The sequence below is a fragment of the Nicotiana tabacum genome, chromosome 6 (assembly GCF_000715075.1).
Source record: "Nicotiana tabacum cultivar K326 chromosome 6, ASM71507v2, whole genome shotgun sequence".
NCBI lineage: Eukaryota > Viridiplantae > Streptophyta > Magnoliopsida > Solanales > Solanaceae > Nicotiana > Nicotiana tabacum.
Genome location: NC_134085.1, coordinates 156,880,961 through 156,905,245, shown reverse-complemented (window position 1 = coordinate 156,905,245; position 24,285 = coordinate 156,880,961). Strand labels below are relative to the sequence as shown.

General features: G+C 30.5%; 1 protein-coding gene across 1 annotated transcript; it reads left to right on the top strand.

Annotated features, from left to right (window-relative positions):
* The first annotated feature begins 16,278 nt into the window (after positions 1-16,278).
* On the top strand, positions 16,279-18,180 carry LOC107772770 (bidirectional sugar transporter SWEET12-like). Its single transcript, XM_075254415.1, has 6 exons — positions 16,279-16,407; positions 16,758-16,794; positions 16,994-17,204; positions 17,304-17,465; positions 17,587-17,706; positions 17,799-18,180. Exons 1-6 carry the CDS (start codon positions 16,365-16,367, stop codon positions 18,072-18,074), a joined length of 849 nt encoding a protein of 282 aa, XP_075110516.1. The 5' UTR covers positions 16,279-16,364; the 3' UTR covers positions 18,075-18,180.
* Positions 18,181-24,285: the final 6,105 nt, after the last annotated feature.

Sequence of the window (24,285 nt, the reverse complement as noted above, 5' to 3'; positions counted from 1 at the left end):
TCATTATCTTAATGATGCACATGCAACTTATTGGTGCTAGCCGGTGAAATTAAGTGCAGAGACATTTTGCACAAGACTAAGGTAGAATTATCGGTGTTATTACTTGACTGAGGAGCAATTGTTGAAAAAATTGGATGATTATGGAGAATAAAAGGTTTAGCTTGAGGTATGACAAGGATACTGTCCTTAAGAATATATATTTCGCTCACACCGTAATAAATAAAATTAGGCGTATTCCCCAGAATTCAACAAGCTCTTCTAGTATAAATTAGGAGCAGAAACAACAACGATTAATCAAAAGAAAACCCAGCACAAAAGAAAAGAGGAAGATAAGTTTTTACATTTTTTTTCGCACTCAAAATGGACACAAGGAATTATATATATGTAGTCCAAAAAATGGACATCAGATTGTTACCATAGTAAAGGCCAAAAATGTTAGAAAATTAAAGGCCATTTAAGGCTTTGAAAGAAAACGTTGGCCATTAAGGGTATTCAAGAATACTATCAAATTTCAGTTACAAAATCATTATTATATTTGAAAATACACAACAACAATAACAACCCACAACTCAGTATAATCCTACCAGTGGAGTCTGGAGAGGATAGTGTGTGCGCAGACCTTACCCCTACCCTGGGATAGAGAGGCTGTTTCCGATAGACCTTCGGCATCCTTCCCTCCAAGAACTCCCCACCTTGCTCTTGGGGTGACTCGAACTCACAACTTCTTGGTTGGAAGTAGAGGGTGCTTACCATCAGAGCAATATATTCAAATTATATTCAATTTATTAGTATAGTAAAAATTCACTATTAACATAATATTAAAAGAATGAATCTAAACATCAATTTGAATATTTCTTTTTGAGTTATTAAAATTATTTTTCTAACAGCAATTAGTTTTCTTTTTTATTTATCATATGAGATGTTAAAATATAAACTAAAAAGAAAAGTAGATATATAATAAATTGAAACAAATGGAGTAACTATTTTAAAATAATTTCATTGCTTTTTAAATATCTTAGAGCTAAAAATTAACTCTTTAAGGGCATCTCCAACGGTACACTATTTTTTTCACCAAATTTAAAATTTGATTTTTTTGCTCCAGCGGAATACCAAATCTTGCACCATTATAGTGCGTGAATAGTGTCGCACCAAATTTTGTGCGACACTATTCATCAACACCAAATTTGATTTATTCATATTTTTATTTTTTGGACTTTTAATCTATCATATATTGTGTATATATTAATTTTTATATTAAGATCTTTATAATTTTAATTTTATTTCCTATTTTTTTGATATATTAATTTTTGTATATATTATAGTTATATAAAATTATAGTTAATTTTATTATTATTATGATTGTATAAAAAGAAATATAACCATTATTTAAAACTGAAAAATTCAAATGTAAGATATCTAATGTTGCTAAAATTGAAAAGTGAAGACTAAAATTTAAAAATGAAAATTAACAATACATAAAATAAAAATACATTATAATTAAAAGTCTATCAAAGGAGGATACATTAAAATTGAAATTACATTAAAAGCATAAAACATAAGTTTAGTAATCCGCTATGTCATTTTCAGGTGCACCAAAATTACCAAAAAAATTGAGAGAACGAGGTAGAAGATTGTTGTGCTTGTGGTTGTTGAAATTTCGCACTTCGTAATGCATTAATCGAGCATTTATGGGAGAATAGCGGCGAAAGTTGAATATTTATGTGGTGCTTAAATTAAATTTGACTATGATGTACTTCCTCCGGTCCAAAATAAGTGATTTTTTACCTTTTTTCTTGTGGTCCAAAATAAGTGATTTTTCCAGATTTCAAGAATGAATTAATTATTTTTTTTCCTACATTTCTCTTGGAGTAATTAATGTTGGAGTATGTGTTAGGAGTGTTTATGTGAAGAGATAGTAAAGGTTAATATGATCAATTTTCATTGCTAATTAATGTTAAAAGGTGAATTTCTTAATATGTGTGAAAACAACAAAAAAATTACTTATTTTGAACAGGAGGGAATAATATTTATTTAATTATCTTTTATTAATGATTTCACTTTTAGTTGATTTTTCCTGTAAAATAATTTGTAATGAATAAATATATAAGTGGTGAATTCAATTATATATGATGAATATGGAAAAAAGAAAAAAGATAGAATTTATTTGAAGGAAATAAAAAATAAAATTTAAATAGAAGATAATAATATAACATAGAAGAGAGAAAAGAAATATTTTTTTTTGATGTAAAAAATGATGTAATGGTTGAAGTAAATTTAGTGTTACATTATTTTGATGTGAAATTTGGTGTTAGGGTTGGAGATACTCTAAATACAAAAAAATTCATATAGGTCTTAGTACAATCATTGTTAACTTTATACTAGTAGTGGAGTAGTATTTATTGCTAGAAAAGCATCAATCATAATGGACAAGAGCAAACCTAGTTCGGACAATAGTGCAAAGATTCTTCCTCATTTTATGGGCTCTTAAATAAAGCTAGTCCACTGCTGCATCAAAGTAAGTTCAATATAAGTAGAGTCTACCAGACCTAAGCTCATGAGTTTCCTATTGCTATGACCAAAAAGCAATCAAACTATTGTATGGGGGTACTGGGGAAGAACCGCAGAAGTTTCCTATTACTATGTTATACTCTTTCTGCCACAATTTATGTGATGAATTTCGAATTTTGCACGTCAAACAATTTTTTTTTAACCGTAATTTTACTTTATGCTTTTAAATATTTTAAATTGTTAATTATTGTGACTTATAATACTTTTGATGTAGTTTTCAAATACGTAAATTTTATTTCAAAAAAATTAAGAATTTATGCCTGAATTTACGATCAAAATCAAGAAATTTGACCCTTAAAATTCAAACTATATCATATGAATTGAGACAGAGTGAGTACTAGTTTAGTCTTAAACAATTGGAAAACATATGAAAGGAAGATTTGGTTTTGTACTCCATCATAAAATATTATTTTATTTATAATAGGAGATTAGTAATAATAAAACAAGTATATACACAAGTATATTATGATCATTTGTTTTATTCAAATGGTAAGTTAGAATATGAAATCATTTTATATAACCAAAAGGACAAACAAAAAGATCGACGGACAAGGTGCAGAGTCGCAGACTACAGCCAAGCATTAAATTCGCACGAAGCGCCATCCATGATTATATTGATCTAACTGAAAAAGTAACATATAAAATTAAGAAGTGAATTTTTATTATATATTGAAAAATAGGAGAATCCATGCCACGACATACTAAGCTATGAAACAAAAGTACCTTAAATTTAATGGTGTACTAATTTGGGATTGTCAAATTTATTGTTTTATCTCGGGATAACTTATCCTCGGATTACTATTTCACATTTTGATATGTATAAGTTATTCCGATATTATTTTTAATCCAATGATAACTTATTTCAGAATTATTAACCAAATTAAGAATAAAGCAATACTAAATTTTTATTCCAAAATTATTTTGCCTATCCATCATACCAAACGACCCCGGAAAGTTGAGCCATTTCAGTCAGCCCTCTGGGCTAATGCTAAATACTAGAAGAATAAGAGACAAAATTAGTTAAATAAAAAGAAAACCTTAAAACTTAACTTATGCTAAACCTGAAGGAACACAAAAATGTTTTTTTACTAGTATATATTTTTCCAAATTCGAATAAATTGCTTTAAGAAAATGAAGATGTGGGTTAACCAGCTTAGAGCTGAGCTGATGAGCTTCATTAAATGAAGGGTTGAGCTCGCTAAGAATTAGAGGTGGTAATTGGAGCCCAAACTTGCCCAAAAGATTAATGGGATGTGCTATAAATATTTTAGTTCATGGGTCTATTTAGGCTGAACCCAAGTTAACCTATTATTTTTTATAGCTCATTTTGACTCATTAAGCAGCCCAAATACAACCCATGAAACTTACCCAAAACAAAGGGATTTCAACCCAACTTATCTAGGAATTTACTTGGTTGCCCCAATTTTTAAAATTTTTTTTTTTGCATTTTCAATTTTCAATTTTTTTGTTTTTCTGCACCCCCTACCCAACACCCCCCTCCCTCAAAAAAAAATTTACTTTTTTGTATTTTTAATTTTCTATTTATTTTTTCTGCATCATCCACCCACCCTACACCCTACCCCTACCGCCCTCTCTCCCCGCGCGCAAACCCCCTCAATTTTTTTTTTACTTTTTCCTTTGTATTTTCAATTTTTTATTTTCTGTTTATTCGTTATTCTGCACCACCCACCCATTCCAACCCAACCCTCTCCCCCCGCCCGCAAAATATTTTTCAATTTATACATTTTAAGGTAAAAGGTTTTTTTATGTGAGATGAGCATGGTTTTAAAATATGGGTCAAGTTGGGAGGGTTGGGTTATGACTCATTGTTTAGCCCATTTTGACTCAGCCCATCTTAGCCCAAATGCACTTCGGACTGGGCTTGACGATGACCCATTTATTGACCTAATCCATCTTGACCCGCCCAAATTCAGCCCAACATGTTTGCCTCCCTTACTAAGAATAGAGTACTAGCACCGAGTTGTTGCTCAAACTAAGAATATAAAGTAGAGGATAAACTTTTAGAATCTATATCTATATTATATTAAAAGGAGAGTAGTATGCATTGTAGTTAAGCCAAGTGGCAAGCTAAAATGAAGCCACTTGGTAATTTTAGGACAACATTAATAATTAGAAATTATATATAGAAACATAATTAATGGAGGTAGTTTAATGAATCTTACACATAATCTAAATAGATCTAGACAAATCTATTTTATATATATATTTAAATTTATATGCATATTTGTATCAATATCTATATCTATATTTATATTTATATCTATATATTGATCCACTCATAGATTTTCTTCTATGTTAGCTAGAAATATGGAGGTGAAAAATTAATTAAAAACTATAATAGAAAAAAAATATATATATAAAGACGTAAATTGAGATAACATATGACTATTTATACTTTGGAGTAAGTTAAAATATAAAATAAAACTAATTATACTTTGAAGTAAGTTAAAATGTAAAATAAAACAAAAAATTACTTAAGATATTAAAGATTTATTGAGTTTAAAAACTAAATAAATTCAAGCAGCAAAATAAGATCTTACATAAAGTATACAAATTAATTATAAGATAAGAGAAAAATTAAATAATCAGCAAAAAATATTTTAATAACAAGAAAAATAAATTCATATTAATATTGATAAATCTTGCAAACGAATATTTATAGTAAATATTACTACAGCATTTAGATATAATGTGTTCAAACAATTAAGAAAATATTTTTCTATGATTAATATTTGAATTGAGTTTAGTTAGTTTAAGTTTGAAAGCATACCATAATTTTTTGAAAATATGATCCAATTAAGAAAATATAATGATAAAAATTATTTGAATTTTAGATGAGAAAGCATTTTAATTTGTATCTATATTATATTAGAATGAATGTGGTAAAAATAGATATTAAATTCAAACAAGCTAATAAAAATTCACATGATAATGTAATAATATTAGGTATTGAATAATATAAAATTAACAATAAAGAATAAATAGAAAAAAACTAAGATTTTTTACCATAGGAAAAAGTGTAAAACTTATTTAAAGTTGAGATGAGAGAGTTTTTTATATTATGATAAGAAAAGTTATAATATAAGTCCACATAACTCAAGTCTAATAGTAAAATATAAAACTAAAAATATTGAACAATAAAAATAAATTAGAGATAATGTAAGGACATTTATAAATCATAAGTTTACAAAATAATATAAAGTAAATATACAATACTTAAAAATATTATTAAATTTTAAATAATTTAAACTTTTTGAGTAATATTTTTTAAACAAAAAAAATATTTATTTTATAATGAAAAAACTATATATTTATCTTATATTATTAAAGAAAAGTAGTTGAGAATGATATTATATAAAGTTACGAGTTAATGAAAAGCCACATAAAACATAATAAGACTATATATTAGATTAAAAAAATAGGAAAATTATGTTAACTTATTAGAAATTTATTATTAGAAATGAAAAGAAAAGACTATTTGAATTTAAGATTAGAAAGTTCTTAAAACTACGATGCGAATGATCAAATTATGAATAATACCACGAAATTAAAGTCTTATTTATGAAAAAAAATAAAAATAAAATTTATAAATTATAAAATAAATCTCTAATATAGGTAATTTTACAAAAAATTAATTTTGTATCTTCAAACTGAAAAAGGAAAAAAATTATGTAAAGAAGTAAAATGACAGTGAAAATATTACTACAACATTTAGATATAATATGTTCAAACAATTAAGAAAATATTTTTCTGTGATTAATATCTGAATCGAGTGCAGTTATTTTGAGTTTGAATGCATAGCATAATTATTTGAAAATGCGGTCCAGTTTAGAAAATAAAATGATAAGAATTATTTGAGTTTGAGATGAGATTTTTTTTTTTTTTTGAAAATATTAAGTAAAGAATTAAAATGATAGTAAAAATATTATTACAATATATAGAAATAATGTGATCAAAAAATTAAGAAATTTTTTCTCTATGATTAAATAAATTTTTAAAAATGCAAAATAAATTTCTAATATTGGTAATCTTAATAATTATAATTAAAAATTAAATTTTATCTTATAGCTAAAAAAGAACAAAAATTTAACTGCATCTAATACAAAATTAATTATAAAAGAACTCAATACATTTGGAACATGATAATCAAATCACTTATGTATTAATATTTTAGACTTATGATTAATATCTGAATCGAGTGCAGTTAGTTTGAGTTTGAATGCATAGCATAATTTTTTGAAAATGTGGTCTAGTTTAGAAAATAAATTGATAAGAATTATTTGAGTTTGAGATGATTTTTTTTAAAAAAAACAATATTACGTAAAGAATTAAAATGATAGTAAAATATTGTTACAATATTTAGAAATAATGTGTCCATAAAATTAAGAATTTTTTTCTATGATTAAATAAATTTTTAAAAATACAAAATAAATTTCTAATATTGGTAATCTTAATAATGAAAATTAAAATTAAAATTAAATTTTATCTTATAGGGAAAAAAATTTAACTGCAACTAATACAAAATTAATTATAAGAGAACTCAATACATTTGGAACATGATAATCAAATAACTTATGTATTAATATTTTAGACTAATTAAAAGTTATAATTTAAAACAAAATATGACATTATTTTGGTTATAGGTAAAATATTAATATAAAACTAACTAACACTTATAGTAGGAAAGAGAATGTATATTAAAAAGAAAATAGAGGTAGTGTGAGGATACTTCTACTTTAAATTAATTTTAATATAGATAAAATAAAATAATTAATTATATTTAAAAATATTGCTGCCAAATTTAAATGATTAAAGTATTATGAATAAGAGGATTGTCACACCTCCTTTTTCCGCCCCCCACGAGGGTACAAGGAGTTTTTTTTTTCAATTAAAGAACAATCGAAACTTATTTCTGATTACTGAAGGATCAAAGTTAGAAATTAATTGGAACAAAAGAACTTGGAATTGAATCAATCTAGACTTAATCATAACATAGAACTTAACAAAATCCTTAAAACTGAAACTGAAATAACTAATCAATATGCACATGAATGCAAACATCAGGAATTCAAGTTCATTGTCATTAGGATGACAATGTCCTGAAACCAAATGGCCACGGATCAATCAACAACGTTTTGACAAACTTTCTGTTCAAACAAGAGTGCATTAATTGACGAGAACTAATTTAACTGACTACTTAAAACAAACGATAACAGTCAATACAAAATAAACGAATAGGCTGTTTCAATCACAATAACGGGAACATGGACTTATAATAAAATAACTAATCGACGAACTTAATCGAATCGATTACACACATTGTAAACAATTACAACAAACAGAAGCAAATGCTAGAATTGGATCAAGTAAACAGGTCTAGCAGAGATGAGAAAAAGAACTTAAAAACAGGGGAAATCAATAAAGCTAAGCAGATATATAGACAGAAAATCATAAATATAGAATAAAGGAAAAAGAAAAATACCTCATAACTTCAAAATTATACGGACCCAGGCTCGAAGTCAGACCTAAGCATTTTGAGGTCGAACAGACTTTAATTGAAGTGTTCTCAACTGAGAACACCTCGATTAAAGTCTATTAAACCCCAACCCTTCAATTAATTTGGACAGATTCCATGATTGGAATTTTAGGGTTCCATTTTCCCCAGATTTAGGGTTCGATCATTTCTGGTCAGATTCGAACCAAACCAAGTTTGGTTTGGTTATGAGTGAGGTTAGGAGAGTGACTGGTGTGAGTTTTGGGTACATCGGGGTAGGTTTAGGTTATGCTCGAATCTTCGATTGACGATGTAGGGTAATTCGAGGTGAACAACTAACAGATCTGTAACGAGGGTGGTTAGGGGGTGCTGTGGTGTTAATTAGGGACTGGTTGGTTTGGATCTGAGTTTGGCTCGAATCTTCAAATGAAGATTCGAGAAACTCCAGGAAGATTCGAGCTCAGTGGTTACCAGATTTGGATAGAGGATGGTCAAGTGATCTTAGGGTGTTGGTTTGGTGACCGACAGCGTAGTTGCCGCCGGGTTTCAGGCGAGGGGGAGCTAGGGCGGCTAGGGTTTGGGGGCATCGTCTTAGGGACGATGATGAACAGGAGAAGGAGTGGGGGTGTTTGGTTAGGGGGGCTGGGTTAGGAATTCAGCTTATATAGGGGAGGGGTGGTCTGATCTGGGCCGTTAGATCAGGCAAGATAGATGGCCAGGATCTATCCACTTAAAGGAACGGTGCCTTTGGTTTAGTGGGGATTGGGTCAGTCTCAGATGGGGATGGGTGGGGTCAGGAGGGAAAGTCTGAGAGCCATTGGATTAATAACGATGAACGGTCCTGATCAAATAAAGCCATACGGTGTCGTTTGGTTTAACAAGAGAATTGATCTGGACCATTAAATTATCTTGATCGACGGTCCAGATGTAAGTTTCCAATACGGCGTCGTTTGGATTGGCCGCAGGTGGACTGGATTTGGCTGGGTATAGAGAAAGTTTTGGGCCTGATTTTTTGTTTAAAGTTTCTTGGCCCAGATCTGATTGGCCTATGTTTTTAATTTTTCTCATTTCTTCTTTTAATCAACACTTAAACAAAAATTCTAAAATAAAAAATGAAACATAAAACCAAAATCAAACTACAAAATATTAACTCTTATCAACAATTACCACATAAGTAAAAATAAAATCCCACGATGGCACACTTTAAATGCATATTTTCTTCTTTTAAAACCAACTATGGTTTATTTAATTCCTAAATATATTTTATTTTATCCTTTTATATAAACCTATGATTAATTAATTATCAAAATGCAATCATTAATTCATAAATGCACATGTACCTATATATTACTATTTTTTCTGTATTTTTCTTTAATTAGAATGAAATAAACATGTAAAGATAAAATGCCACGAAAAATTCAAAATCGTATACAAAGAAAAATTATTTATGAATTCTTTTGGAGTAATTCTTGTGAGGCAAAAAATCACGTGCTCACAAGAATAAAAGCACAAAAGTATATCAAATTTCGAGATTAAAACATTTATTTTTATCACATACTATTAAAAGGATAATAAGCAAGACATTAATCTAATTATAAGCTAACAAAAAATTATATGATGGTATAATAATATGAAATATTAAATAATACAATAACTATAAGAAAATAACCAAAAAAAAAGAATTTACGTAAAAATGATGTGATGAATAAGACTTATTTAACTTCCTGATAAAAATAAAGTGATTGTTAGAATTTTATTAAAATAATATGATCTGATGTGATCGAACAAGACAAATCACAATATGACATATTTAGTATTCTTTAATAGTGACAACGGAATGAAATGAAAGTACTAAAATCAAGGAGTTAGGTTGCTACAAATATATGTTAAAAAGATTGGTTGTCTACTACGAGAATTGATAAATAATTTCATATCTTGCTTCATAATTAAATTCTCATGTTATATACTTCATAATTAAATTCTCATATTATATAATTTTTATCTGAGATATATATATTTTAAGGTTATTTGTACATGATTCAAACAACATACATTGCAATTTAAAATGATTTGTCCGTGCATTGCACGGGTACTAATACTAGTTTCATATTAAGAACCCGTTTGTCCATAGATAATTTTTTTGATTTTATTTTTCAAAAATATATTTGTTCATGAAATTTTGCAAGTTTTTAGAAAATTTTCAAAAATGAGTTTTTCAAAAATCAAAGAATGGTTTTGATCACTTTTTTTAACAATTTTAGAAATTTTTGTTTCCCCTCTCATAAAACTGCAATATTCAAGTGAAATGCATGTCAAAATATAATTTCAAATTTCAAATATCATTTTTCAACTTAACTCCAATACTACTTTTTTTCAAAAATTATAATTTTTATGTCCAAACACCTACTAACACTCTGAAAGGAAAAAACAAACGTTGACTCATTGTATAAACTTTTATAGCAAAGTATTGAGAAATTAGGGCCCCAAGTTAGATAAACACAATATTACTTTAATCAATGTATTTATTGGAGGGACCCGTTTTGTTTCCACTCTGAAATCCATTCTCCTTAACAACAGATATCACCTGATACGCTTTGTATTGGGTCTTATTTTCATTGATTTAACGTTTCTGTTAATGTAAAATGCATTTTCTTCTGTTAGATTCGTTGTTGGATTTGACAGTTGTCATTTATCAAGAAATTAAAAATATTTCTATGGAAGGCACAATAAAAATTTATCTGAATATAATATTTTAAACCAAATTAAATTAATTTATTATGGCTAAGTGATTTAACAATAACTAACTGTTAGCCCATTGACAAGGTTCCTCGGCATGTGTGGATTGTGACAAGGATTTTCATGATGGCCTTGGCACTTAATCTGAAAAATGGGGAAACATCATGACGGGCAGCTCGACATGACGGACTATGCGGGGTTGACAAACGCACTTTGACTGGAAGCAAAGCGCATTTCACTTGGACGTGCGGGTTGGCATAACGATGGCAAGGCAAAGCCATGTCTAAGCAATGACAATTGATGCGAACAGATTTGATCAAGTTGGGGTGACTTGACATAAGCGGGCAGCTGTAGCAATGAACATGTGCGGCTAAGTCAGTGGACGACGAGCTGTAGCCATGACATTGGTGCAGAGCAGTGTCAAAGGGCAAGGTTGGGCGCAATGCCAACCTTAGGCCCGAAGCAGTTGGGCAAAACAGACACATATTGTGCACATGCAGCAGTTGAAAAACATGTGCAAGGCACATGGGAGGCAGTTGCCGGTTTCCACCACTTCCAAAACATGGCTGATCATGGGCTAAAAGTGTGGGCACATTTTTGTACTTTTCTGAACATGTTTACCCATCAGTTGGGGCTTGTCAACTGATTGTATAATCTTACCTTATAAATATGTGCATAGGTTGTCCTAAACAAGGTAGAAAAAATAGAGTCTTGTTGCAAGTGTTAGCCAATTTCGTCTAAGTGTAATTCTAAGGGTAGAAAATTATTTTGGGCCAGGGAATTAGGGAATTCTTTGTCTTGGCCATAGGGCTGGCTTACTGTGTTCTTGTATTCACATTTTAATACAAGTTGGGGAGAAATTCCTGTAATTTTCGTATGTTTCCTTTACTTACTATTTTTGCTGCCTTAATCATTCTAAGTTCCAAACGCCCTAAAATAAAACTAAGTGTTGGAAAGGCTGAAGTCAAGGATGGGCTTCACTGCCGCACAGAGGTGAACCTCGGAAAGAATTCGAGTGACATAAATCACCTCTATGACAACTGGTATCAGAGCCAGGTTGGATCGGGGGGAATACACGACGTTCATTGGTTGAATTTCGTGAAAGATGGTTGGTGGCAACGCAAAATTGAGGGAAAAAGTTACTACATTGGAGGCACTCGTCGGAACTGTTTATAGGGATCAATTTCTCACCATTGTGAGTCGTCTCGCCTATCTTGAGGTTGAGATGAACAGGCTGAGCCAAGAGTGCACAGATCTGAAAGCGGAAAATGTGTTGCTGAGTCATGTTGTTGGCAATGGTGAAGCACAACGTGGGGCAGATCGTACCAAGGTCAAAATTCCGTAGCCTAAGGAGTTTAATGGTGCAAGGAGTGCCAAGAAACTCGAAAATTTTCTATGGGATATGGAGCAGTACTTTCAGGCTGCGCATGTGCGAGATGAAGACAAGGTCACCATTACGAATATGTACTTGGTGGACGATGCAAAGCTTTGGTGGAGGACGCGCATGGCAGATGATGTAAGTGCTGGTAGGCCGAAGATTGACTCTTGGGAAGGGCTGAAGAAAGAGTTGAAGGATCAACTCTTTCCTAGCAATATGGGTTGGATTGCTAGAGATTGTTTGAAGAAGTTGAAACTAACTGGAACGGTCAGGAAATATGTCAAAGATTTCAGTTCTTCTATGCTGGATATAAGCAACATGTCTGAGGAAGACAAGCTGCATAACTTCCTTTACGGGTTGCAGTCGTGTGCGCAGATGGAACTACGAAGCAGAATGTGAAAGACCTTCCAAGTGCCATCGCTGCTGCGGATACTTTGGGTGATTTCCGATTAGGGCAAAATGGTTCTGATTTCTCTACTACTTCAAAGTCCAAAAACGGGAACAAGCCCAAGGCAAAAGAGTGGAAGAAAAATGAAAATGACAAGGGTAATGTTGTTGAGGGCCATGGCAATGGAAAGGAAAAGCAATGTGCTGGACCTTCGACAAACAAGGGACAAAACAACAAGTTTGATGGTTGTTTTATTTGCAAAGGACCACACATGGCGAGGGACTGTCCAAAAATTGAACGACTTTCAACTTTGTTTGCTGAAGAAAAAGATGAGTCGAACGAATAAGAACATGAGCAGGAGGCAGTATATTTGGGGCCTATGGTGGTGCTGAAAAATGCGAAAATTGCTTCGTCGAGGACGACAAATTCTTCGGGTGGGGGTGGTTTGTATGCCCCTTGACAAGGTTCCTCGGCAGGTGTGGGTTGTGACAAGGATTTTCATGATGGCCTTGGCACATAACCTGAAAAATGGGGCAACATCATGATGGGTAGGAAATTGTTGTGGGGCAGGGAATTAGGGAATTCTTTGTTTTGGCCATAGGGTTGGCTTATTGTGTTCTTGTATTCACGTTTTAATACAATTTGGGGAGAAATTCCTGTAATTTTCGTGTGTGTCCTTTACTTACTGTTTTTGCTGCCTAAATCATTCTAAGTTCCAAACGTCCCTAAAATAAAACTAAGTGTTGGAAAGGCTGAAGTCAAGACCGGGCTTGATTGCCGCACGGAGGTGAACCTCGGGCAGAATTCGGGTGACATAAATCACCCCTGTTACCATAACCATGATGAAGCTGTGTATTTGATTAATTATCTTGAAGATTAAAATATGTATGACTAAAGAAATGACCAAGATGATTTAATTTAATGAAATAGAAATCAGAGGCGTAGCCAGAATTTCAACTTTACAGGTTTTAGATGTTAGAATAAAACTTTAAGAGCTACTAACTTGGTTCTAAATAAATATTTATACATATTTAATGAATTTCTTAATACAAATATATTGTTTAAGCAAAAGTTACTAGGTTCGGCCAAACCCGCATTTAGATTTCTAACTTCTTCCCTGAAATAACTTGCGTATTATAACTATATATATGTTGATGAAGTAATATATCTATATTGATGAAGAAGACGTCTTGATTTAAGCAAGAGGGGTTGCTCTGATGGTAAGCAACCTCCAATTCCAACCAAGAGGTTGTGAGTTCGAGTCTCCCCAAGAGCAAGGTGAGAAGTTCTGAGAGCTATCCTCCTCAAACCCCACTAAATGTGATGTTGTTGTAAGACGTCTTGATTTAATGGCTGCATATGAAGGCATATTTATAACCTTGCAGTCAAATTCGTTGAAATTTCAATTCTCCGTTATTTTTATATTTTAAATTCAACAATTGAATTTAACAAATTAAACTTGCGCTTGATCCCGTTTTTCATTTCTTTTTGCCATTACGAACATCTAAAATAATGTAGTCGACAAACAAAACAAAAAAAACAAGAAACAATATTCCTGTTTAATCATCCCAAATTCAACATACATAATTTTTCCTCGTGTAATGACTAATTATATTCTGAATTGGACTAAATCATTTGAAAGTAATACTTCTTTCCCATCCCTGCAAAAGTAAAAGAAATGATAAACAACAACAATACAGTATAATTCCACTTAGTGGGGTCTGGGGAGGGTAGTGTGTACGCAGACCTTACCCCTACCCTGGGGTAGAGAGGCTGTTTCCAAAATAGACCCTCGGCATCCTTCCCTCCAAGAATTTCCCACCTTGCTCTTGGGTAGACTCGAACTCACAACAACTTGATTGGAAGTGGAGGTTGCTTACCAAAACCCCTCTTTATTACTACATTATGAACACTAAAATGATTTATGCAACCTTTTCTAGGGAGAATAAAAATCATGCAAACGATAGGTACATAGATAGAATAATATTTTCTTGGTTCAATCGTATTTGAATAATATTATAATACCAAGAGTAGTGCTTGAACGCCCGAAGTAGTGCCAGCTTCTATGGTAGAACCAACTTTATTTCAGATAATTAATAGTGTTTGCCTTTCTCTTCCGTGACAATTCCCAATTGATTTTGTCTCAATCTGTACGAGAAAAAAGAAAAAGCGAACCCCAAAATGATAACAATAGTATTTTGGGGTTAAGGATAAAATTTTAAGAGCAGCTATCAGAGGTTCAATTTCAATAATTGAGAACGTCGTACATAATTGAATTCAAAGGCATGTAGTGGCTGCTGAAATTTGGAAAACTGTACCCACAAAAATCCTAAAGGTTCGTCCTCTTATTGTCTACCACGATTTTCCTTATTCTATTTTTAAAGGGAAAAAGAAATGGATCTTAAGCGGCAAAGAAAATGGAAAATCTAAAAGGTAAAACCAACAAGATTATACACGAGTTTGGGCATTCCATAGAAAATATTCTTTATTCATTGCACATATTTGGGGCACTTTGTTTAGTTGTTCCAAACTTATAACCATTTATATCTTTCAAAATTCTAGTGCTTGAGTTGGAAGCTTTAGTGAACAATGGATAGGATCGAAAATACTAGTTTCAGATGAATTTGGTAGCGTAACGTGAATCCGCCTTAACATATCATTAGTAATAACATTGAAAATTGGTAGCAACAAGAAACTGGCATGATTTCATTTCATCATACAGATACAAATAGGTAAATGACACAAACCCACCAAGACGAGATAAGCCGACAAAAGCAAAGCATATCCGATGGCATTCATCAGCCACTCTACCAAATTGATATTCTTATTACCAATATTAGAGCCCGAATGCATATCTATTGTTGATCCCGAATGGCGAACATTCATAGGTGCCTCCATCATTTGTTGATTGATTTTTTGCTGATTAGGAGCACATTAGAATACAAAATAAATGAGAAACAAATTAAACCCCTTTCAAAATTCTAGTGCTTGAGTTGGAAGCCTTAGTGAACAATGGATAGGATCGAAAATACTAGTTTCAGATGAATTTGGTAGCGTAACGTGAATCCACCTTAACATATCATTAGCAATAATATTGAAAATTGGTAGCAACAAGAAACTGGCACGATTTCATTTCATCATACAGATACAGATAGGTAAATGACACAAACCCACCAAGACGAGATAAGCCGACAAAAGCAAAGCATATCCGATGGCATTCATCAGCCACTCTACCAAATTGATATTCTTATTACCAATATTAGAGCCCGAATGCATATCTATTGTTGATCCCGAATGGCGAACATTCATAGGTGCCTCCATCATTTGTTGATTGATTTTTTGCTGATTAGGAGCACATTAGAATACAAAATAAATGAGAAACAAATTAAACCCCTTTCAAAATTCTAGTGCTTGAGTTGGAAGCTTTAGTGAACAATGGATAGGACGATGACATAACAAAAGGGCAATATGGGGTCCTTTTGATATCGAACCCATCATATACTAAAAAGGTTAGCTGATTACAAGGTGCTTTGTTTTGTACAGAGAAATTGAATTAAACCAAATAGAGCACTAACTGAAGAAGAAAAAAAAAATACAAAATGGAGAACTCTAAGAAGATATCCACTAATATTGTATACCTCTAGTGTTGCTATATAAATATGTGAACTGAGCACTCTTCATTTCATTGTCAATCAAAATAGCAAGTCTTGCAATTGTTTGTGAGTGAGAGATTAGCAAAGAGAGGAATTTCCATTTTGGGGAAAAAAAAACACGAAGAGATGGCTATTTCTGGTCACTGGGCATTTGCTTTTGGTGTCCTTGGTAAATCACTTTTTCTTGTTCCTTTGCTATCCGTATTAATTTTGTAGGATCTTATGGTAGATAGTGTCATTCTCGCTTCTTATTCTTTCTCCTTTAATTTCTACAGTGATAGTCGAAAATAAATATTTGTCAACAGTGGGCCAATTACAATTAATTAACTTATAGACAAATCCATACAATATCTTAGTGGAACTGTCAATTAATCATTTCATCGTACTGGGGTATCCTCAGTCGTTAACGTACATAATTTAATCATTGCATGGATCTCTGTGGGAATTATATCTCTTCCAATTAATCGTTATTTTATCAAGAATTTCTTTTGTTGACCCCTTAAATTTTCTATCTTGCAGGAAATATTGTCTCGTTTATTGTTTTCCTCTCTCCACTGTAAGTTAGTAGTTGCCCGTATTCGTTTTTTGCTTATACAATGATTATTCAGTCATATAAACAGTATATATTTCCGACTATTTTTAGTATTAGAGATTAAGTAGACAACTATTTGGGTTAATTCTTCTATTTTTATACGATGTGTTTTCTCTAGACTCGAAGCCATTTGGGTAATTGCATACTTATTTATTACTTGTAGGCCTACATTTTACAAAATTTACAAGAAGAAATCAACAGAAGGGTATCAGTCAATTCCGTATGTGATTGCTCTATTCAGTTCCATGCTTTGGATTTACTATGCATTTCTCAAGACCAACACTACACTCCTCATCACTATAAACTCCTTTGGGGTCTTCATTGAAACTATCTATGTTGGCTTTTACCTTTTCTATGCACCAAAGAAAGCCAGGGTAAGTTTTTCAAGAGTTATTTTTTTCTCTTTCTTTAATTATTTCCCTCTTACTATGAAGAAAGAAAAGAAATAATTTATCATATTCTTACAAATGCAGATCCAAACTGTGAAGATGCTGTTTTTAACAGTGGTTGGTGGATTTGGTGCAATAATCCTCATTGCTCAGTTTCTATTCAAAGGTGTCGCTCGTGGCCAAGTGGTTGGATGGGTTTGCCTTGTTTTCTCCTTATGCGTGTTTGTCGCGCCATTATGTATAGTGGTAAGCTAGAAAATTAGTTCTGAATCTCATTTTTTAGGATTTAACTTATATACACTAACATTAGACTGTAAAAATTCTTTACACGGAGACTGCTCTCCTCTTGGTTGATCATTTTATGCAGAGAAAAGTTATTAAAACAAAGAGTGTGGAATACATGCCACTTCTCCTATCAGTTTTTCTCACATTAAGTGCAGTGATGTGGTTCTTCTATGGTCTTCTACTTAAAGACATTAACATTGCTGTAAGTTCTATTTTCAAGCTCATCATATATACCACTTCTTTAATTACTTGCATATGTGTTCTTACGTACTTTATTTTTTTTATGTTTTATAGGCTCCAAACATATTAGGATTCATCTTTGGTATTCTCCAAATTGTGCTCTATGTAATATATAACAAGAAAGAGAAGCACATCCTTAAGGAGCAGAATCTTCCTGAGCTACAAAATCATGTCATAATCTTGGATGATAACAAGAAGCTTCCAGAACTAACTGAAGAACAGAAAATTGACATTATGAAGCTTAGTAAATTGGTTTCAAGTTTGCATGAAAATGCATCTGCAGCAGCTAAAGAAGAGAACCTGCCCAAGCTACAATCTGTACAGGCCTAAGACTTTGTGAACCATTAAGTTTACATGCACATGCAACGTGTATTATCTTAACGAAATGCCCCCAGTATTAATTGAGCCAGACAAAATGAAGGCTAATTAATTCTGATCATTATCTTAATGATGCACATGCAACTTATTGGTGCTAGCCGGTGAAATTAAGTGCAGAGACATTTTGCACAAGACTAAGGTAGAATTATCGGTGTTATTACTTGACTGAGGAGCAATTGTTGAAAAAATTGGATGATTATGGAGAATAAAAGGTTTAGCTTGAGGTATGACAAGGATACTGTCCTTAAGAATATATATTTCGCTCACACCGTAATAAATAAAATTAGGCGTATTCCCCAGAATTCAACAAGCTCTTCTAGTATAAATTAGGAGCAGAAACAACAACGATTAATCAAAAGAAAACCCAGCACAAAAGAAAAGAGGAAGATAAGTTTTTACATTTTTTTTCGCACTCAAAATGGACACAAGGAATTATATATATGTAGTCCAAAAAATGGACATCAGATTGTTACCATAGTAAAGGCCAAAAATGTTAGAAAATTAAAGGCCATTTAAGGCTTTGAAAGAAAACGTTGGCCATTAAGGGTATTCAAGAATACTATCAAATTTCAGTTACAAAATCACTATTATCTATAATATTTTATTCGCACGAAGGCCCTTAGCGAAATGTCGTTCGTCTTTTTTATCCGTTACAAATAAATTTTATATTGGACAAAATTGTAATTTAAGTTATTTTCCTAATATTTAAAACTTTAAACCAGGTAAAACTTGGTTATTGTAAATCTTTCCTTGTTTGCAATACTTATTAAGTCCTAATTTAAGTCTTTAAATCGATATGAAAGTCCTAATATTTGCTTTACATAAATTCAGTTTTATGTATGTAACATAAGTATAATTAGTAGGTCTATAAATTAGAAATTATTTTAGGCTAAATGTTAGCTACCACTACTTGTCAGGAAGACATTAGTATTTTAGGTTACCTGTAAAAAAGAGTCACTTGGGTATACATTTTTCATGTAAAAATAATTATATTTCATTAATGTCGTTTTCTTAATATGTAGTAAACCTGAGGTCCAACTAAATATATTATATATTAAATCCTCCTTATTTGAACTTGAGCTCCAAGTTCTTATATTTATTAGGATTTTGAGATCATTTAAAATTTAACCTTGTATAACTTATGTTCTTATTTAAATAATATTTAATAACCATATTAATTTTCTTCCATGTAACTTTTGAGTTTGCTTTACTATGTCTTTTTTTTTCCTTTTCATTGCACTTTAATTTTGTGTTCATTTACGATTCGTAGATTATTAATTGCCTATTGATTTGTATTCTTGCTGAAACTGAAAGGAAGCATGATAACTTGTGAAATTGTAGTTAGGACATTATAAGACTGAAACAAAATTTAAGTTGAATTATTGACTAATGATTAAGGACTTTTATGAGAAAGTTATACACTATCAACATTCATAATCATCTTCAAGAACTTAACCTTTTTATTTTGTAACTCAAGTACAACCCTTTAATTAAATTTGTACTCATTGAGATAAGGTACACGCACATCGCGCAGATATTACATTGGACAAGACAGTCAATTTATAATTTTCCTAACATTTAGGAATTTAATTATTTCTCTAATATTTAGGACTTTAGACTTAATTAAATTTGATGTATTAAACTTTTCCTTATGTGATATATAACCATATTTGTAGAAGATGATATACAACCATACTTGTGAAAGAAGTCCACGTTTGTAGGGTTAGAATCTTTATAAAATTTTAAAAAGAAATTAACATAGTTCTCGTATAAGTTTTTGGCTCTCGAACATCTTGGTAGATTTAGGAATACTTTTTATTAATAAAATGATAAGTATAATTCTAAAATTTTCAAGACATCTAAGATGTGTGTATTCTCATTAAATATTAAATAATAAAAAAATTTAAATCAAAAGTCTAGGCATTTCTTTATTTCTCCAGTTTAGTGGGCTTTTTCACCAAAAGAAAATCAAATAAATGGAAAAAATAAAAATTATAAAGAGGAAATTAAAAGAAACAAAAAAGAAGTAAAATACGTATTAAAGAGAGGGATGATTAAAAAAATATTGCAAATTCACATTAGGGTAGTGTCGAACACTTTGCACTCCTTTTAGGCTTAGGAGTCTTCTTTTTTATAATAAAATGTAAAATGTTTGAATAAATTTAAAACTCTCATAAAATAGTATTGGTAAAGAATCTTTAATTATTGGTAAACTATCATACATAAATTTTATAATAACTAATATAAAATATACATGCAATGCATGTGTTCAAGTGCTCATATAAAGTTAAATGCGCATTTTACTGTTCAATCAAACGATACTTCTATGACACTTTTTATTTATTTATAATGGAGCATATACTAGAACAAATTTAATACAGAACCATTAAAGTAGATCAACCCCCTAAACATGAGCAACATAATTTTTATTTTAGAACTTGTAATTTTTTGTACTGGTGTTGCTTTTAGAGACGCGCGCAACATGCGTACGTTAAAACTTAAATTATTATTTCTCTAATATTTTTGACTTTGAAATCAATTTAAATTTCTTTCTATATAAGAATTATGTAAGCATTCCTAAAATTTAGGATTATTAAATCAAGAAAAATTTTACTTATATAAATTCTTTTCTTACTTGAGTTGTCAGCTATAATTCTATTCTACTACAATTATATTTATTTGCTCTTTGGAATAGATTTAACATCTCGTAATTTTGTGCAGATCAGTTATTACAAAATTGATGCTCAAATATAATAAACTTTTATTTAACTGAAATAATTAAAAATTTAAAAATATAACCAGTTAAATCATATAGTAAGACTTTTGATTGGTAGTTGCCCGGAAAAGTAGTAAATTTGAATAGTTGGGAAGCGTTTCTATCTCTCTTCTTTTATATTTTTTTTATTTGTTTTAGAAATGGTTAGGAAAAAATCTTATTTCCAACTTTTTGCCTCTTTATTTTTATTTTGTTTGAATAATCTACCATTTTAGACTATATCAGATAACAATAAATTTAATGTAAGCATATGAAATGTACTACCTATCAATTAGTTTTATTGTCTATCTAATTATGACTTTTTATTTCTAATCAGGCAGGGACTAATAAATATTCTACTTGGGTTGGAAAACAATTCTAAAATAAACCTCCTTTAATGTAGGTTAATTTACTTTATTGATTCAGAGTAATTTTTTCTTCAATACCAAATATTTAGCAACTTTTTTGTATATAGTATGAATACATATTTAAAAACAACTCTTTTAATTATCTCAAACATATATTTCGAATATTATTTATATTGATTTTAAAACGATATGTCTTTATTATCGGGGTACACGCGCAACGCACGTACTCTAAGACTAATATTTGAAAATACACAATAACAATAACAACCCACAACCCAGTATAATCCTATCAGTGAGGTCTGGAGAGGATAGGGTGTGCGCAAACCTTACCTCTATCCTGGGGTAAAGAAGTTGTTTCCGATAGACCTTCGACATCCTTCCCTCCAAGAACTCCCCACCTTGCTCTTGGGGTGACTCGAACTCACAACCTCTTGATTGGAAGTGTAGGGTGCTTACCATCAGAGCAATATATTCAAATTATATTCAATTTATTAGTATAGTAAAAACCCACTATTAACATAATATTAAAAGAATGAATCTAAACATCAATTTGAATATTTCTTTTTGAGTTATTAAAATTATTTTTCTAACAACAATTAGTTTTTTTTTGTATTTATCATATGAGATGTTAAAAATATAAACTAACAAGAAAAGTAGATATATAATAAATTGAAACAAATGGAGTAACTATTTTAAAATAATTTCATTGCTTTTTAAATATTTTAGAGCTAAAAATTAACTCTTTAAGGGCATCTCCAACGGTACACTATTTTTTGCACCAAATCTAATTTGGTGTAAAATTTGATTTTTTTGCTCCAATGGAATACCAAATCTTGCATCATTATAGTGCGTGAATAGTGTCACACCAAATTTTGTGGGAGGCTCCTGAGGTTGGGTCGATGGTGGGATATAAGCAGGGTTGGCGGGATAAACCGGGAGTGGATGCCCCTTTGCCCAGGTTTGGTACATTTCAGTCATCTGCTGCTTTAACTTATACCCAGAATATTAAGGCTTACGCCCAGGCGAACGCTTGAAAGATTGAGTCTTATGTCCCACGATATTTATGCCTTAGGGTATTTTTGGACGCTTCACCCCAAAGCTCGCCCGAAAAACACTTTTAAAAACATTGGGTACTTGCATATTTCGAACTCTTCTATTCATCAACACCAAATTTGATTTATTATTATTTTATTCATCTTTTTATTTTTTTGGACTTTTAATCTATTATATATTGTGTATATAATTAATTTTTATATTAAGATCTTTATAAATTTATTATCCTATTTTTTTGATATATTAATTTTTGTATATATTATATTTATATAAAATTATAAGTTAATTTTATTATTATTATAATTGTATAAAAAGAAATATAACCATTATTTAAAACTGAAAAATGCAAATGTAAGATATCTAATGTTGCTAAAATTGAAAAGTGAAGACTAAAATTTAAAAAAGAAAATTAACAATACATAAAATAAAAATACATTATAATTAAAAGTACATCAAAGGAGGATACATTAAAATTGAAATTACATTAAAAGCATAAAACATAAGTTTAGTAATCCGCTATGTCATTTCCAGGTGCACCAATATTACCAAAAAACTGAGAGAACGAGGTAGAAGATTGTTGTGCTTGTGGTTGTTGAAATTTCGCACTTCGTAATGCATTAATCGAGCATTTATGGGAGAATAGAGGCGAAAGTTGAATATTTATGTGGTGCTTAAATTAAATTTGACTATGATGTACTTCCTCCGGTCCAAAATAAGTGATTTTTTGACTTTTTTCTTGTGGTCCAAAATAAGTGATTTTTCCAGATCTCAAGAATGAATTAATTATTTTTTTCCTACATTGCCCTTGGAGTAATTAATATTGAAGTATGTGTTAGGAGTGTTTATGTGAAGAGATAGTAAAGGTTAATATGATCAATTTCATTGCTAATTAATGTTAAAAGGTGAATTTCTTAATATGTATGAAAACAACAAAAAAATCACTTATTTTGGACAGGAGAAAATAATATTTATTTAATTATCTTTTATCAATGATTTTATTTTTAGTTGATTTATCCTTTAAAATAATTTTATAATAAATAATTATATAAGTAGTGAATATGAATTATAATGATGAATATGGAAAAAAGGAAAAAGATAGAATTTATTTGAAGGAAATAAAAATAAAATTTAAATAGAAGATAATAATATAACATAAAAAAGAGAAAAGAAATATTCTTTTTGGTGTAAAAAATAGTGTAATGGTTTGAGTAAATTTAATGTTACATCATTTTGGTGTGAAATTTGGTGTTAGGGTGGGAGATAGTCTAAATACAAAAATTTCATATAGATCTTAGTACAATAATTGTTAACTTTATAATAGTAGTGGAGTTGTATTTATTGCTAGAAAAGCATCAATCATAATGGACAAGAGCAAACCTAGTTCGGACAATAGTGCAAAGATTCTTCCTCATTTTTTGGGCACTTAAATAAAGCTAGTCCACTGCTGCATTAAAGTAGGTTCAATATAAGTAGAGTCTACCAGACCAAACATGAGTTTCCTATTGCTATGACCAAAAAGCAACCAAACTATTATATGGCGTACTGGGGAAGAACCGCAGAAGTTTCCTATTACTATGTTATACTCTTTCTGTCACAATTTATGTGATGAATTTTGAATTTTGCACGTCAAACAAATTTTTTTTAACCGTAATTTTACTTTATGCTTTTAAATATTTTGAATTGTTAATTATTGTGACTTATAATACTTTTGATGTAGTTTTCAAATACGTAAATTTTATTTCAAAAAATTTAAAGAATTTATGCCTGAATTTGTGATCAAAATCAAGAAATTTGACCCTTAAAATTCAAACTATATCATATGAATTGAGACAGAGTGAGTACTAGTTTAGTCTTAAACAATTGGAAAACATATGAAAGGAAGATTTGGTTTTGTACTCCATCATAAAATATTATTTTATTTATAATAGGAGATTAGTAATAATAAAACAAGTATATACACAAGTATATTATGATCATTTGTTTTATT